Raw genomic sequence first — 17464 nt, 5'->3', positions numbered from 1 at the left:
CAAAGTTGTTAAATTGGGACGCTGACCAATACGACAGCGATGATGATGTGCCACTAGCACAGTTGCTTAACAAAAATGAGGACTGCAATGAAGCTCTCCAAGTAAATCAAACTCTTTTAACAGAAATTGATCCAAACAGTTTCATGTGTATTGCTGACATCGAGAAATGGAATGAAGATGAGTTTGAAGACGAAACTGGTTATGACCTAAGTAGCGATGATGAGTTTGCTGATAGCAGTGAAGACGTGGTGTGTTGAGGACACACCAGTTATTTCAAATACTATAGCTATTGAAAGCGTTAACAATTTAATAAATTGGTGCAACAAGAGTGAATTGTCTTCCAGTAAGCACATGGCCAATCTTTTGGCCCTCCGTAACGATGTTGTTATATCGGATTTAAAGAAACCAAAAAAACAAACAAATATTACTGATTATTTGTCAAACAGAAACTAATTTTGAGCTGAGCCCTTATCCTGAATTTTTAATTAATTTTTGGGATTTAAAGTCTTTTTTTAATAATTGTTATGTAATGGACTGAATTGCTATGTTTTTAAATAGAATAAGAAAAAAAAATGTTTTTATATAGTTTTTGGAAGTGGCTTAACTCTTACTTTTATTATTTACGTTAAAAAAAAAAACCGTCCAGAAATTAGAACTACCCATAAACAAAGTGGTTCTAATTTCCGAGCTTCTACTGTAATAACAAAAACAAGAAAAAACCTCACTTCTATATATACTAAAAAAGTTGTCTTAGTTACACCGTTTACATTTCAAGAACGGCTGAACCGATTTGACTGAAAAAATAATAATTTCAAAATTCATGGTTCTACTACGTGCATCCCAAAAGATGATGATCCCATAACCTTTTCAGCCGCCTTTTTCGTCTTTCCGCGCCTGAGAACCGGTTCGTCATGTGCAATCCACTAGAATGACCGTCGATTGGACTCCAGTGGAAAATGATGGAGCTATGCTTTTATCAGTAACGCCAAAATTCGGTTTTATTCCGATTAGAGCACTTCTCAGAATCGGTTATTCGTTGTTTTTTTTTTTTTTATTATGAACTTGCTAGGCACTTACTTTGCTCATTTCGCCTGTTTCCAGCTTAGCAAATATCTTTTCGACGGTGGATTTCCCTGAGCCCAAATTCAACAGAATTTTCCCCAAAAATGCAATGCTTTATTAACACACGAAATGCTTTATGATCTGTTTTTTTTTTATAAACTAACATAAGTTGCTTCACAAAAATGCTATACAGTGAGCGTGGACGGGTCTTCCAGTAAAGAATATTTATAAATGATTACATATGTATGTATCCTTAACTCTAATTACATTTATTGTAGAGTATTTCATTACATTTAAAACTTTGAGATTCTATTCTTGTTTATGATATCATATTTTGTCCTGCCAAATGAATAATATTCTATCAGTTTATCTTTTTCCATTATTGTCATTAAGTTAAATAAATGGTATAAATATTCGATATCTTCATAGAGGTATGCGTCGTCAGTTTCAACGATTATAAAATTTTATTTTTTAGATTGCTCACTGTGTATGCTATTATGTTTACAATTGAATTCAATAGGAGTGTTACGAATATTGTCTTTATGTAAGACATGTTGTCTTCCTCCTCTCTCTACTATAACTGTGTCCTCACGGTTTTCTATAACTATGTATTTTAAATATTTTTGTTCAGTTTTTGTACGTCGTTTTGATAATGCGTAAATTATTTGTTTGGTTCATAAACTTTTTGTGTTCTTTTGTTATTTCGTTTAGTTTACTTTAATATGATTTGATTCTTAAATGAATTTATCGTTTGTTTTGCGTATGTATAGTTTTCGTTTGGTGAACTAAGTGTCGAGTGCATCGATTCTATTGTTGAAGTGTTAATTTTTTGTCTTGATAGTGCATCTTCTACTACGTTTTGATTTGCTGGTTTGTATACTATTTATGATCCAGATTCTTGTATAAAATTTTTCCATCTTTTTAGTTTCATATTTGGATTTTTGTCCGAAATAGAAAATATTAATGCTTGTTTATCAGTGCGTATAGTTAAATCTGCTATACCGTAAATATAATTCCCTAATTTTCCTATAGCCCATACTATTGCTAATAATTCTTTTTCCGTTCTACAAAAATTTTCTTATGTTTTAATGTTCTTGATATAAAAAATTTAAGTTTCGTTTCCTGTGATAAAACTCCTTCTATGGCGAAATTACTCGCATTTGTAAGTAAATCAAAAGGTTTTGAGAAATCTGGTTGAAATACTTCAACTTGTTCCTTTAAATTTTGTTTTAATTATTTGTATAGCTTTTATAGCTTCTTTATCTAATTTAATTTCTTTCTTATCTGACACTTTTTTACTTGTCATACCATTTTATCCTTGTAGATACATGGTTAGTGGTTTTGTTTTTTTGCTATATCCTTGTATAATTTTCCTATAATATCCGCCATACCTAAAAATGACCTTAATTCTTTTAAGGTTTGAGGTATTCAATACTTGTCTAATGTTTCTAATTTCTTTGGATCTACCGTTATCCTCTTATGTTTTTTTATATGTCCTAAATATTCAACTTGTTTTTTAAAGAAGTGCGTTTACTATTATTTGGATGTGTTTAATATGTTCTTCAGGTATCGAGGAATTTATTAACACGTCGTCGATATATACAAATTCAAATTTCTTTCTATATTCTCGTAGAATATCATCAACATCTTTGAAATATTGAGTTTGCAATTCTTAATCCGAAGTTTATTCGTATGATTTCATATTTTGCTCCATTTATGGAAAATTCTGTTTTCCCCCAATCTTTCTTTAATTCATAATTTGATGAAATCCTGCTTCTAGATCTATCGTGGAAAAATATTTAGCTTTACCTTACGCTTGTATTGTCATATTTATATCCAGAATAGGATATCTATCTGTTATAGTTATAAGGACTTCTACTAGGTTGTATTATATTATTCTTTAATAATTTTTTATTTATTTCTGAATTGACGAAATCGTTATCTGCATACGGATATTGGTCTTGTTTCGTCCAAACAGGTTCATTGCTTTCTGTCCTAATGGTTGCTTCTATCTTTGTGGTAAATGGTAACTTTTCTGTTTTATTATTTCTCCTAATTATTTCTCTAATCACCTCTTCATTATTTTTATTATCATTTGTGCAACTTATTTTTTTGATTTTTGGTGTTATTTATATACTAGCTGACCCCGCAGCCGTTGTCCTGAAAGAAATTATGTGTTTTGAAATGAAAAGAAAGTTGAATTTATCATTTATTTTTTTTTTTTCAATGTAACGTTGCTTGATAAACCACATTTTTTGGTTTCTGTTTCGGTGTACAGAAAAGATGGTTTTCAAAGTCGTGAGCACGCCACCTATATCCGACCGTGTGAAAAATATAGCGCTTGCAAACTTGGCAAACCAAGTTGTGTCCTGTTGATCGTCACCTCAGATGCGATTTCCACTGGAAACGGAATACGTTTGAACTGAAATCACAAATCATTGGAACTCAAAGGAAATGAAGGTAGAATCAAGGACTCTGTCCACTTGTATTCGATAGGTGCGTCACAATCAGTCGAGTTCAATTACACAGTTTCGGTGCATGAAGATTGCGAAACATAATAATGACAGATCCAACTCTGAGACTCAAATGATGCGGTGGCATACCTCTACAAAGAATTTAGAAATTCCACTGGATAATTCACGGTGTCGTCTTTATTGTCAAGACGATCGATCGATTTGTATGAGCGCAAGTCTCCCGGAATCTTCCAGTTTAAGTCAACAACAGCGGTATTTTTGGCAGCTAACATTGCGCGTGCACTTAAGGAATCGTAATTACAATATTTTGGCCGTTTTTGATAAACGGCGAGTGGAATTAATATCAAACCACCGGAAGAATCATCCGGAATTTTTAATCGGTGGCTTACTTCTCCGAAACTTGCATACACCGTACCATTCACAGTTCGCAATGACTCAAATGAAGTTGAACAGCGAACATTAATCGAATGGATTGTATAAATTCGTCTTAAGAAAGTAGTTGAGAACACACTTAGATGCCAATCTACTGGTTTACCTTCCTTTCTGGGTAACTATTTCTTCGACGAAGCATTCCATGTATGTCAAGATATTTCCGAATAGAGCAATGTTCTCGCAAACAGATCACTGGCGAAAGTTGAGAAAAAACTCGTAAATGTTAATTTTGTTGCTGGCTGTATTTTCATTGGCTGTACTGTATTCTCTGAGTTAAAATATACTCCTTGGCCATTCTCCAAATTAACTGCGAGACGCACAACGGTCGAAAAACGTTAATGAATTGCGAAAGTAAATATCCCAAAAAGCGCTTTATTGCAGTACACGTATCGACCATTTGATACTTGCTGATCTCATCTCGTTCAAGACCAATAACCGCCATGTTGCTTCCTTTAGTGACGTACTTACAGAAGTATTTATCGATTACACCAAACTGCAATACTCAACATTAATATGAGTTTTGAATGTGAATTTGTGGTGAATATATTATGATCCATGTATTGTCAACTTCGATATTCTAAATTAAATGCTGAATGTTCTGCCATTGTCGTCTGGTGAGCTACGCCGATAGAGTGGATATCCATCATTTCTTGTTTGTGTTTCCGAAAGAAAAGCACGTGGATAGTGTTTCGTACACTTATTGCCATACAAACCGAAAAGGGATTGTAATGTTCGAAAGGTCCATGAATCATATTGGTTTTCACCACTTCGAATAATACTGGATCTTTCTCTGCATCAAGAATTTCCGCAGAAATTATTTCATCAATTTCATCTGGTAGAACCACCATCCAAAGAAGAATGTGGACGTGCGGAAAACCTCTCTTTGCCACTCAACAGAGTACAACTAGCATCCAACAGCACCATCAAACATCGTGACGATCGATTGTTGATTGACCGTGATCCATAATTCCGCACGTATGTCATCGCATCCTGGAAGTGCTTCTTGCCTTGCCTTGCCTTGGGCTGCTATACGTTGTTTGCAAAAAAAAAAACGCCGTCCGATATTAGGGCGACATCTTCGATTCTTCGTAACAAATTTCAATCTGCAATTGATCACTTTGCGTGAAACACACATACATATGTAAAGTTTTCAGTGAAGAATTTTCAATAATTTTTCTTTTGAATAGCCGGAATAAAAAAGCAAGCGACCGAAATTGAACGATTCAAATAATTCACAAATCAAAATATTGAAAAGCAAAATAAACAAAAATTAAAAAAAAATATGTACGTATGGAAAAGAATTATTTTTTGAAAGTATCCAATTTTTCGACTTTTTCTCATGAAAAGTATAAAGTATTTTTATTTTTAAACCTTCCCCGTTCCACAACGAATAACCTCTGAAAATTTCATCAAGATTGGTGCAGCCGTTCTCTTAGCGTTACTAACAAACAAACACTCGTTCGTTTGTATGGGGAAAAGAAAAGGGCTGTTTTTAGGGGTCTCCCGGAAATTATTCGAAATTTTCTTGCCTTTGTCAATACAGGATCTATTGATATACTCATACCTATTCTTCATTTTTATACCCAGAGTACGAGTATAACAGAGTAAACTAAGTTTGTCACGAAGTTTGTAACACCCAAAATGGAGGGTCGGAGACCCTATAAAGTATATATAGACATAATCAGTATGTCGAGCTGAGTTGATTTATCCATGTCCGTCTGTCTGTCTGTATATATACGAACTAGTCCCTCAGTTTTTAAGAAATGCTTTTGAAATTTTGCAAACGTCATTTTCTCTTCAAGAAGCTGCTCGTGTCGGAACTGCCGATATCGGACTACTATAACATATAGCTGTCATACAAACTGAACGATCGGAATCAAGTTCTTATATGGAAAACTTTCACATTTCACAATGTATTTGCACAATAGTTGGTACAGGTTATTTGCTAAAGCAACAATGCAATCTCCGAAAAAATTGTTGAGATCGGACTATAATATAGCACATAGCTGCCATACAAACTGAACGATCGGAATCGAGTTCTTATATGGAAAACTTTCACAATGTATTTTCATAAAAGTTGGCACAGGTTATTTTCTAAACCAACAACGTAATCTCCGAAGAAATTGTTCACATCGGATTACTATAGCATACAGCTGGAATATACAAACCGAACGATCTGAATCAAGGACTTGTATAGAAAACTTTCGCATTTGACGTGTTATCTTCACGAAATTTTGACTACTGCTTAAGGTAATTATATAATCTCCAAAAAAATTATTCAGAACGGATTATTATAGCATATATAGTAGCTTCTATACAAACTGAACACATAGTTACTAACAGAAATGCACTTGTGAAGGGTATTTAGCTTCGGCTAAATTAATATTTGATATGTAGTTGTTTCTAGCGCCTGAGTCGATCATGATATTTACCTCTTGTTGTGATGGACCATCTTTGAGTGTAAGGCAAGGTAGTCCATCCTTTAGCCTAAAAAAAGTACTCGATGCTTCTTCCATGTGTCTGGAGGGTTGTTCTGGCTGACGTTCAGGTTGTTGGTGTGTGTTGATCGTTTGTGTCTTTTGCGGAATTATGTTTCTGTTAGAGTGATTTCGTTTGTACCCACTGTTTCTTTGAGGTTAGACAACATCCATGAGTTCTTGTGGAGGTTGGTATGTGTTAAATACTCTTTGAGGTTGTGCATAATTGTAATTGTTCCTCATTTGTTGCCTTGGTTGAAATTGATTTCGATTGAAGTTGTTTTTATTAGGTTGATTATATTGGTTTCTTGACCATTGGTTTAAATTATTATTTTGTCATTGTGGTGGATTAAAATTAAAATGGTTTGTGTTTTGTGGTATTATTCTATGTTGATTAGTTGGTCTTTGCCAAAAGTTATTTAAATTTCGTCTTAAATTTTTCACCAGTTTGTTGTAATCGTATTTCGATTTGTTTAGCACTTATATAAGTTTGCATTAAGCTTTGGTATTGATAACATGCTGTTGACAAATTTTTATTTTTTAATCCTTTAAAAATGTTATAGATGTTATAGATTCTTGTTCAATATATTTGTTATTTATTTCTGTTTTTAGAAGGTCTACTTATTTTTAATCAACTTCGTGTGCAGTGTTAATGTGTATTGGAAATAAGTGTCCAGGTATTCTGTTGGTTGTTGTGCCAAGTTCTTTATGTGTTATTAAATTTCATACAGTGCATTTGGTTCGTGATATGGTACGTCCAAAGCTTCCATGATACTGTAGAAGTTGAGAGGTGTGTTGTTACATTCAAATAACATACCTGCATGCCCCGTTATACTTCTTCTGAAGGTTGCAAGGATATTGTAGAATTGAAGTGTGTTCTGGAATACTTGGAGTGGTTCCATGACTTTCATTATATGTGACTTCCATATTGTATATTCTCTTGTTTTCTTGGAAAGTAGGTAAATCTTTTATGACTTCCATTTGTACCTCTGTAACATTCCGGCGCAGTAAGTGGCATCTTGATATATTTCGCCAGTATTATTATTTATAGTTTGGAACATCCGTAATATTAACTCCCCTCCCTTTCCTAATCCAATTTCGAGAACTGATTCTGAATGTAGGACATTATGTAGTTTTCAAGAGTAGTTTGGACTGTAGATGATTTATGTCCTCGTTTGGAATTGTCCGTTTTGTTCCTTGACTCATTTTCTGAGTGTCTGTCTTCGCTAAGAAAGATTTAAAGTTTCGGGCTTTCTTTACTAAAGATTTTAGCTTAAGGATTTAGATGTCCTTTTTTATGCGCTTTGAAGATTCTTAAGGATGCCAATGTCCTGCTGTGCGATCTCCTGCTTCCCAGCAAAAAGCGGTTGAGCCCCCAGTTAATTCATATACTGATGAATGGTTAAAAAATTATATGTTTTCTTTTGCAGAATATGCTCTTTATTCTAGAAATTCACATACTTAATGAACATGTTTTCATATTATGCTATGGGTTATATATTATTCGTTAAGCTGATAACATATTCATGTTTTGTGGCTTAGGTCTAAAGTCTAATTTGATTATTTATTGTAAGAAGTGTTTATCATGCGGCCTATACATGTCTTGCATTCGGGTGTGATGTGGTACGAGTTCAAAGTTGGGTTGGATGAGTTGATTGGGGCAGGGGCTTTATCAGTGTTTCTCATATACTTGTGTATAAGTGTTGTTGCGTTTGAAGATCTGTTCCCTTTCTACAAGAAATTCTGTAGCGACCGTGATAATTTAAATTTTGATTTGAAAACTTGAGAGAAAATTTATTATAGTGTATAATGCAACAAAAAAAAATCGATTTCTAGAAAATTTCACACTGAGACCATCCCTTGATTCCAAACACATTAAAAACTCTTTATGCGTCTATATTCTTACCCTGCAACCACCCCTCTAAGCCTATACCAATTTTTACGTCGAATACCGGTAACTTTATTCTAAAGTTTTCCTGTGGCTCAGTGTTAAAAAGTATCGATATTGGTTAGTAATCAATCGTCGCTTTACTCGTACATATTTCGGCTATAACATTTGTTTAAAGAATTGCATTAATCTGCAATAGAACAGAGTTTGGTGACTATTTTATCTAATAGAGAATATCTAATTCCTATTTAACATGATCAATAGTCCTGTGTCAATTATCCATTCTTTTTTTTCTATCTCATTCACTCAATATTCCCTTCCTGCTATTTGGTACGGAGGCATGGACAATGATAACACCTGACGAGTCGACGTTGCGAGTTTTCGTGGGAACGGTTCTGCGGAATATTTATGGTTCTTTGCGCGTTAGTCACAGCGAATATCACATTCGATGGAACCATGAGCCGTATGAGATATATGAGACATTGACATAGTTCAGCGAATTAAAAGACAGCGAATATGCTGGATAGGTTATGTCGTGCGAATGGACGAAAAAAGTGCAGCTCTGAAAGTTTTCGACGCAGCACCAGCAGCTGAGGAAGAGAAAAACCTCCACTCCGTTTTAAAGACCAGGTGAAGAAGGACCTGGCTTGGATTGAAATCTTCAATTGGCGCCACCTTACAAAAAGAAGAAACGACTGGCGCTCTGAAGAAGAAAAAGTTTTGGTAATCTGAAGCATGTGTTGTATAAGTGCGATCAGGTTGCGCTATATATAAGTAGTTAAAAGGTAAGATTTCGTTCTAAAACTTTGCGGACAGTTTTGTGGTACGAAAATACGTCACAATTTTTGATAACGGCGAAAAAGTAAGACAGGATACTACAAATCTTAAAAGAGCGAAATTTCTGAAGCTGGTGATGAAAAGTGGCCAGATAATGTCTCTTCAGAAGTACCGTGAGCTTGATTGGCACCAATTGACTAATGGTTGTAGTCCCATTTCGCATATTTTCAATGTAACATAAAGATGTCAGGATAATAATAATGATTATATTTGGTTGAAAGTGGTCGATTAGTTCTTGAGGTATATGATTGCACGTTATCTCCATTTGGGATTTTTAATTTAATGATTCTGACTTACATATTTAGGGAGTTATTGTACTTTTAGCAGTTTTCATATAACTCTTAACAATTTCATGCCCGACTTAAAATGGGCGGAGTTATAACATTTTTTAGGACAGATAATATATATGTTAGTCTTAATTCAAGTATGAAGTGATAAAAATTTCAAAGTCCTTAGTGTCCTGGTTCGTTAGTTATAGGATGTTATAGGATGGCAACAGCACTTTTACCAAATTATTGTAAACAAACTAAACACATTCCCAATGAGTTATTTTTATTTTTAATAACTATCTTACATTTATATATTTATGTTGTTCCCTTGGTTTGACAATAAAACACCTATTTTAATTTTTTTAAACACTTTTGCGTAAACTTCTTTTTTCGCGATCTTGATAATTTCACTCTACGTAATGCAAAAACCCGCGCGTCAAAAAATTCTAAATAATGGGACTTAGAAGCATATATGTACAATGTTGCCTATGAGTAACATCAGGCATGAAAGGGTTAAATAGGACGGGTGTATCATCCAATTTCAACCATTCACACTATATCAGGAAGAGGCTGGACTTATCCCCTATTTAATGGCTGGTGAGTCATGTACTACCACGTCTCAATAAAAACCGAGACACACACTACATGAACTGAACAGAGGAACGATAATCCATTTTATTATAAAACCAGAAAATTAAATTTAATATTGCACTTAAGACGTGATCTGACCAGTCACAATTAGCATATGAAAACGTTGTTCACGTCAAACAAATAAAGAAAAATAAAACATATATTCATTACTTGAGTTTAATCGAGGCCATCCCTTCTTCTGGTTGTATTCGTTAGAGTTTTAAACTGTGCCGTGGGGATAGGTTTTACAAGTGGATCGAGCCTTCTTAAAAGTTCTTAGAATATGAATAAGAATGTCGCTGTCTTCCCGCTTAGCGGAGATGTTGTTGTTCTTATAACGAATACCTACTGCCCGGTAGGGTGGTAATTATTAGCTAAGTTGCCGTCGCGTCATCCAACGAGAGGCCCAAAAAACATGCTGTTTTAACGAAGTCGGACCTAAGAGAGAGGGTTGTGAAATGGGTGGTGTTAGTGGGGCATGCAAAGCGGTTGCCAATGTGATGCGGCGACTCATTTGATATGTCTGGGTTTATTCCGCGAAAGTAGGAGTTTAACCTGTTAAAGTATCCATAACGAAGCTGCGCAAGTGTCACTCTCATTTCTCGCGGCAACTCGAGCTCTTCGCCTACATTGGGTGATGGTTTGACTCCAAGTGTTGATGGCTCTACTCTGAATAGCGGTCAGTGCTTGTCGAAAGTGAGTTGCGTCCGAAGTCTGGTCAGCGTATTGTATGATGTCGTCAGGAGGCGGTTCCGCTCCCAGAAGATGACTGCAGGGATGACGAAAGCACCCCAGCAGAAACTGACGGCAGAGAAGTTCATTATGTTCCTTAAATGGGAGCATACGGGCCTCACTATGTAGGTGTTCGATAGGAGACATCAAGAGTCATCTTGTGGTAGTCCGGCGTGTAGTATTCTAATATGTCTTAAGATTCCTCGTCTGCATCGGCTACCATATTCAAGCGGCGTAGTTTAGCATCGGCGGCCGATTGCCTTTTAAGTTGCCAACAACGTTTCTTTGTCCTTTCCCCATGTGCGGCTAGCGACTTGAGGGGTTTGTTTCGGCTCTGTATTTTGATGAAAATAGCGGTCGTATGCGAAGTAAATAAGCACAGACTATCAAAAGTCACACCTAAAATTTTATGATAATTGACAGTCAGAATCTTGACGCCATCGACTGCAATATTAAGGTTAAGTCTGTATTCCTTCGTCTAGTTTGTAAATATGGTCGCTGTAAATTTAGTGGGGGAGAGAGTTAAGTTCCGTGCAGAGAGGAAACGAGAAATGTCGGAGAGATAGTTCCATTGCCCGACGTCAAAATCGTGCAATTATCAGCTGGGCGTTTATGACGCTAAGTGCTGTAGTGGTACTGAGTACTTTCCGGAATGATCAGATTGGGAGTTATATTTCCCATTTACTACTTATTCTACGTTTCCCTATTTTACCGTTTTATTTGAAGTGTTGCAAGGTATACATATGAACAAATCAAAATTATTTAGGTTTTCATTACGATCATATTACCTAATTTAATATGTCACAAGCAAGCGCATGATGAAAATACTATTAAACGTTTTTCGAACTTGATGCGATAATAATGCTTAGAACTTTCATCTGCTTTCGCATAAATAAGTTTAGAACACTGTTCGCGATTGCTTAGTTGTTGTATTACTTAAAACTAACTTAAATCTAGTACATACAATGGCTTCCATACACTAAATATTCGTTGTTTTATATGTTTAATTAATTTTTACTTATTTTTAACTTACTATTATATATTAACTACTTGTTATTGCTCGCTACTGCATCTTCCATTGTGTGCTTTGATAACTAGGAGATGAAGGAAAATGTGGAATCAACCAACGTAATGGAAGATTTACCCACGGAGGTCGAAATAGAAGATTGTTCAGATAACAGCGAAGATATGGATGCCGAATTTTCACCTCAGAATAAAATTCATGCCACAGAAACTGAGACAAAATTGGTTGCCAGTGAAAAGCAAGATGGGACAGAAGGAAGTGGGGCAATTTTCGAAAATGATAAGAAAGGAGATGATCATAGTCTTAGTATTAATAATGTAGTGGAAACGGTGATTGTACGAGATCGATCTGAAAAAGACTTAGAAGATAACAAAGAAACAACCAATGCTTCGCTCAAATTGACTTTTACAGCAACTGTTCCAACTGAACAACTGAATGGTACAGAATGCAAGTCACATGGCAATGAAGTGACCGAAACTATAAAGAAAGAAATAAAGGGACAAGATGAAATAGAATTCGTAGTGGAAGAGGATAAGATCGACTTAGCCGAAGATAATATAGCAGAAAACAAAGAAGTAATAATATTGTTACTACACTCATTATAATTTTATTGAAAATACACAATTTAAGGTTAAACTAAGTGAGAATGCTGAAACAGCCATAGCTCTCTTATCCGCTAAGCCGCAAAATTCGAAGGATGATGTTGATAAATTGCAACCAGAAAATCTGCTAAAAGGGGTATGTACTACTTAAAACTACATATATATTCAGGAAATTAAATACATTTCTGTTTCTTAAATGCGATATAAAATTCGTACATCTTTTCTGTTGAGTGGGAAGATTCTAAACTTCTTTTCTTTTCGCAATTTATAAAACACTTATTTATTTATATTTGTGTCAAATATTTGCTTATAAAAGTATATAATAAATAAAGGAAGATGTGTTCGAACGAAAAATCAACAGTCGGTCGCAGAATGTCAACTTTTACTGTTCGCCCAGAGAACATAAAACATAGAGATGGTGCAAATTGAATTCTGTATGATGTTCGATTTGGCGGCTAACAGAGCTGATTAATTTATAATAGGGAGTTCGCCATTCTCGCTGCTATTTAGCAGAATTGAGCACGTTCTCTGGCAGAAATTTATGTAAAACGACAAATTCATGCGAGAATAAATAAAGAGAAATGCTTTGTCGAAAAATCTACAAAGTCACACAGAGAATGTAAAAAAGCATTCTCTGAGCCCATATGTGACATGGACCATTGTCACGGTCAACCAATATCCGAAGCTGAGGGTAGAAAACCCAAGCCATGCGGAAAAAAATAAACGAAGGGCCGCCGATTGTCACCGCTTCCCCTGCCGCTGTAATAACTTCGCCTACAAACTAACGAAAATATGTATGCATATGTATGAGCTTGCATACATATCGACGCTGATTTTTGCAAATATTGTAAATCGACAAAAGCTATGTTGCCACTTTTCTCACTTCTTTCTTAGAACAAACAACAGATGATGTTCAATTTATGATTTTTAGCTTTTGCCATCGTCGTGAAAAGGCGGTTGTAAGCAAAAGAAAGCTCGGGGAGATGTTACGGCGTCGCTTGTGGAATATGCGCCTGGGTTTATGAATGAAATCGTTTTTATTCTAAAATTTACTACATTTGGGCTTCGCCAATTCGGCTGCCATATTGACTTGTGATGCTTCTGCTATTTAGACTATTGTTGTTTTTGTATAACAATGCTTCAATTTTTTGTTGGTGACATATTCACATGTGTACGCATATGTATGTTTGTATGCTTGTGCATTATTTGCTCGGAAGTGTATACAAATATATATACATAAAAGCATATATGTATGAATGTATTAACACGCAGATTAATGCGCGCACATATAATATATTGGTAAGTGATAAAATCATAATTTGAATTTCTGAACACGCTCATGCGTATACATTCAGTCATATGAGCAGATAATAAGATTAATATGATAGACAATGCATTTATATATTGTTGTGATAAATTCAATCTCTTAGTAGAAGCATAATTCAAAAATATTTATTAGTAATCAAATTGTAAAATCAAATAAAATTATTAAATATTCAAGTCCAAATTGACTGTAAATAGTACTATACATGCATTCATAAAAAATATCTCAAATATTCAAAGAGAAAAGAAATATATATATATATGTATTTACGGCATATGATGATATGGCATATATGCCCAAGCAGAGAATATGAAGAGACATAAATATATGTATGCATGCTCCTTATGATACCCCCAACAACAGCATTATGATATTTTCATGCTTAAATTTTTTCCTTCGCAATGCATGTAAATATGTTTTGCGTTTTGCCGTCGGCATTTCCATATTGGCATGTCAAAATAATCTTGATAAGAGTAAAATTTTTTTCGAATGCATGCATAGTACTATTTACAGTCAATTTGGACGTGAATATTTAATAACTTAATTTGATTTTACTATTTGATTACTAATAAATATTTTTGTATTATGCTTCTTAGTAATAGAAATTGAATGTATCACAACAATACATAAATACATTGTTTATCATATTAATCTTATTATCTGCTCATATGACTGAATATGTACGCATGTGAGCGCGTTCAGAATTTCAAATCATGATTTTATCACTTATCAATATATTATATGTGCGCGCATTATCTGCGTGTTAATTCATTCATATATACTTTTATGTATATATATTTGTATACACTTCCGARCAAATAATGCACAAGCATACAAACATACATATGCGTACACATGTGAATATGTCACCAACAAAAAATTGAAGCATTGTTATACAAAAACAACGATTGAATCATCGCCTCGAATAACGTTGTAAGTGACATTTTGTGGCAATCCTGTTTTATTGCAAATTACCGTTAATAATGCTCTCCCGTATCATGAGAGCGCAAAATTTTACAATATCCATCAGTTTTTAGCCATTGAGCTGCGTCCTAAAGTCAGTAGTGAGTGGAAAAACGTTTTAAGTGCTGGTGATCATGGCATATTTAGAGGTGTTGAGCACCATTCAAAAGTGCAATAAAGGAAAAAAACGTAAAATAAATTATGAAAATTGGAAAGATATAAGTAATAAGAGGCCGAGAAATAGTGAAGAAGCATATTCAGGAAGAAATGGAAAATTTGTACATACAAAAAAAAAAAATGCTCCAGAAACGGTAATGTGGAAAAACGTTGTAAGTGTAAGCTGTGTCAATATCAGTTTTGTTTTTGTATTCATCAGAGTTTCAACTGCGCTTGTTATCTACAGTGCTCAAGCTTCAAATTGGAGACTATTCAGAAGCATTTCTCTCAATTTTATCAAATTGACTATGACAAGCAATCAAATTTTTTACGCTCTTTAATCGAATTGAAAGAACCACAAAGAAGAAGAGTTGCAGAGGGCACATCACGTCGAAATGTAACTGTGAACTATTTTCTACCACAGCACAATGAGAGAAAAGTGAGAGTGTGCAAACAAATGGTTTGTCATACCTTTCAAGTGACACAACGAAGACTTCAAATTTTAGTTGAAAAACTGAAGGCGGGAGATAGTTTGAGTGATCAGCGCGGACGACATGATAATCGGCCGAATAAAATCGTTAATGCTGAAAAGAAAAGTGTCATGGAACACATAGAAATCTTTCCTTGTCAAGAAAGTCACTACAGTCGTTCTAGTTCAAAAAAAAAAAAATTGTCTCCATCCAGATTTAACTATTACAAAAATGTTTAAATTATTTAAGGAAAAATATCCAGATAGCACTTTAAGTTATAATACATACAGAGATATATTTAACGCAGAATTCAGTTTGTGGTTTGGATTACCAAGGTCCGACACTTGTAAGCTCTGCGATAAGTATTATATAGAAACGATTGCCGCTGAAGACCAGGATAAAATAAGATGCATAGAGAAACTGGCAGAGGCACATCACAAAAAGGCTGAAAAAGCATATTATATTCTAGGCTGAGTGATGACACAAAGTCAGCTTTAGGCAGTTCCCATATTGTTGCGCTTTGCGTTGACTTACAGCAAGTGATTTATACTCCAAATCTCACACATACGGACGTCTTTTATCAGCGGCAGTATTCGAATTACAACTTCGCTATACATAATTTGGGGCAAAATACTGTTGACATGTATACTTGGCATGAAACAGTTGCAAAAATGGGTGCAGCTGAAATCGCTTCATGTATTTTAAGACACATCACTTCCACCAACGCTATTTTAAAAGCTGGAGATATGAGAAAATTAATTATTTGGTCCGACAGATGTGTGGGTCAAAATAATAATTGGACCATGATCGCCTTAATTTACCATCTAATAAAAATGAAATACTTTTCTGAAGCTAATCAAAAAATTTTAGTTTCTGGATACAGCTTTTTACCTTGTGATCGCGATTTCTCTCTCATTGAAAGGAAAAATAATAAGTTAACTGGAAACGCAAATCACCAAAATACCAAGTCAGCATTGTTTGCCTAACATCTGTTTCAGGTAATGCTGAACATCAACACCACCAACGGCCCGAGTTATGATCCAACGACAAGCAACAACAAACGATACTTACAAGCTACCGTAGCCGTGGGATCCGCTGGCGCAGCACAAATATAGCGCAAACAAGCGACGACTTACACTACACTCAAGTCGGCGTAATCGTGGGATTCGCTTACACTGCATCTGACAAAACATAGCAGCGGCAGTGAGGACGGCTTAGGTTTAGACTTAAGAGTAAGAATGTTTTAGAGTTTAGTTCTGATCGAGCCACTGAATAAAGCGCACTAGTGCCTAAAAACAACTGGCGCCCAACCGGGTAAAGAAGATACGAAGGATTCTCCAGAAAGTAAAAATCACCAAGGTATTTTGCGGTGGAGTGCCTTTAATGACTTCAAAGGACCCAAGGACTCACAGAGAATCGCTACAATCTTTAAAAACGTATCCTACAAGGACTCCAAGGATCCGAGGATTCATCACAAAAGCAGTTTATAATAAAAAACATGTTTCGAGTATTGTGAGTAGAGTGCTTATAGAAATAAAAACATTATAATTTCTTTTGAATTAAAACGACGCAATAATCGCGAGACTAGACTTTACGTACGCAGACAAACGACCGATATATTTAATCGAACAACAATTATCCACCTTACGACAGGGTAACCTATCTGTGCTTCGATATTTCGACGAGGTTGAGAAAATATTAAATAAAACCATAATGACCCATGAGGGTTAGGTATCAGAATCAATTTGCGAAAAATATAGAGCGGACGCTTTAGAAGTTTTTATATCAGGCCTTAAAATACCTTTATGTGACATACTATTTGCCTCTCGCCCTAGCGCTAGCGCTCTGGTATTAGCCCAGGAGGTGGAGTCAAATAGGGAAAGGTGCTTATTTGCATCAAATTTCGCAACGTCTATTGAAGACCAATATAAACTAGGAATAAACAATAATTCGGAGAAAAAGATGCAACAGCAACAAAATGTAAATTGGTGTAGGGAACCATCACAGACAGCCAATCAATACCAACAACAGAATCAAAGTAATAGTAGACAGGGCTATAGTTCAAATCAACAGCAGGGAAAACGACAGGCAGATTCAGATAGGGTTACTGGACCAAAGATGCAA

The 17464-nt window shown here is 35.0% G+C and overlaps 1 protein-coding gene across 1 annotated transcript in view; it reads left to right on the top strand.

Annotated features, from left to right (window-relative positions):
* Positions 1 to 11398: 11398 nt before the first annotated feature.
* The window catches only part of LOC108973085 (nucleoporin GLE1-like), a gene marked incomplete at its 3' end in the record, with an annotated part of 21735 nt that continues 15669 nt past the window's right edge, over positions 11399 to 17464 (top strand). Inside the window, exons 1-3 of the mRNA XM_018940106.1 lie at positions 11399 to 11536; positions 11900 to 12400; positions 12456 to 12563. Of these exons, the coding sequence (XP_018795651.1) occupies positions 11414 to 11536; positions 11900 to 12400; positions 12456 to 12563 (732 nt within the window). The remainder of the gene's footprint in view (positions 11537 to 11899; positions 12401 to 12455; positions 12564 to 17464) is intronic.

This window comes from Bactrocera latifrons, unplaced genomic scaffold (assembly GCF_001853355.1).
Source record: "Bactrocera latifrons isolate USDA-ARS-PBARC rearing strain unplaced genomic scaffold, ASM185335v1 scaffold_454, whole genome shotgun sequence".
NCBI classification, from domain to species: domain Eukaryota; kingdom Metazoa; phylum Arthropoda; class Insecta; order Diptera; family Tephritidae; genus Bactrocera; species Bactrocera latifrons.
The sequence above is the reverse complement of the archived record's forward strand: the minus strand, read 5'-3'. Positions and strand labels throughout refer to the sequence as shown.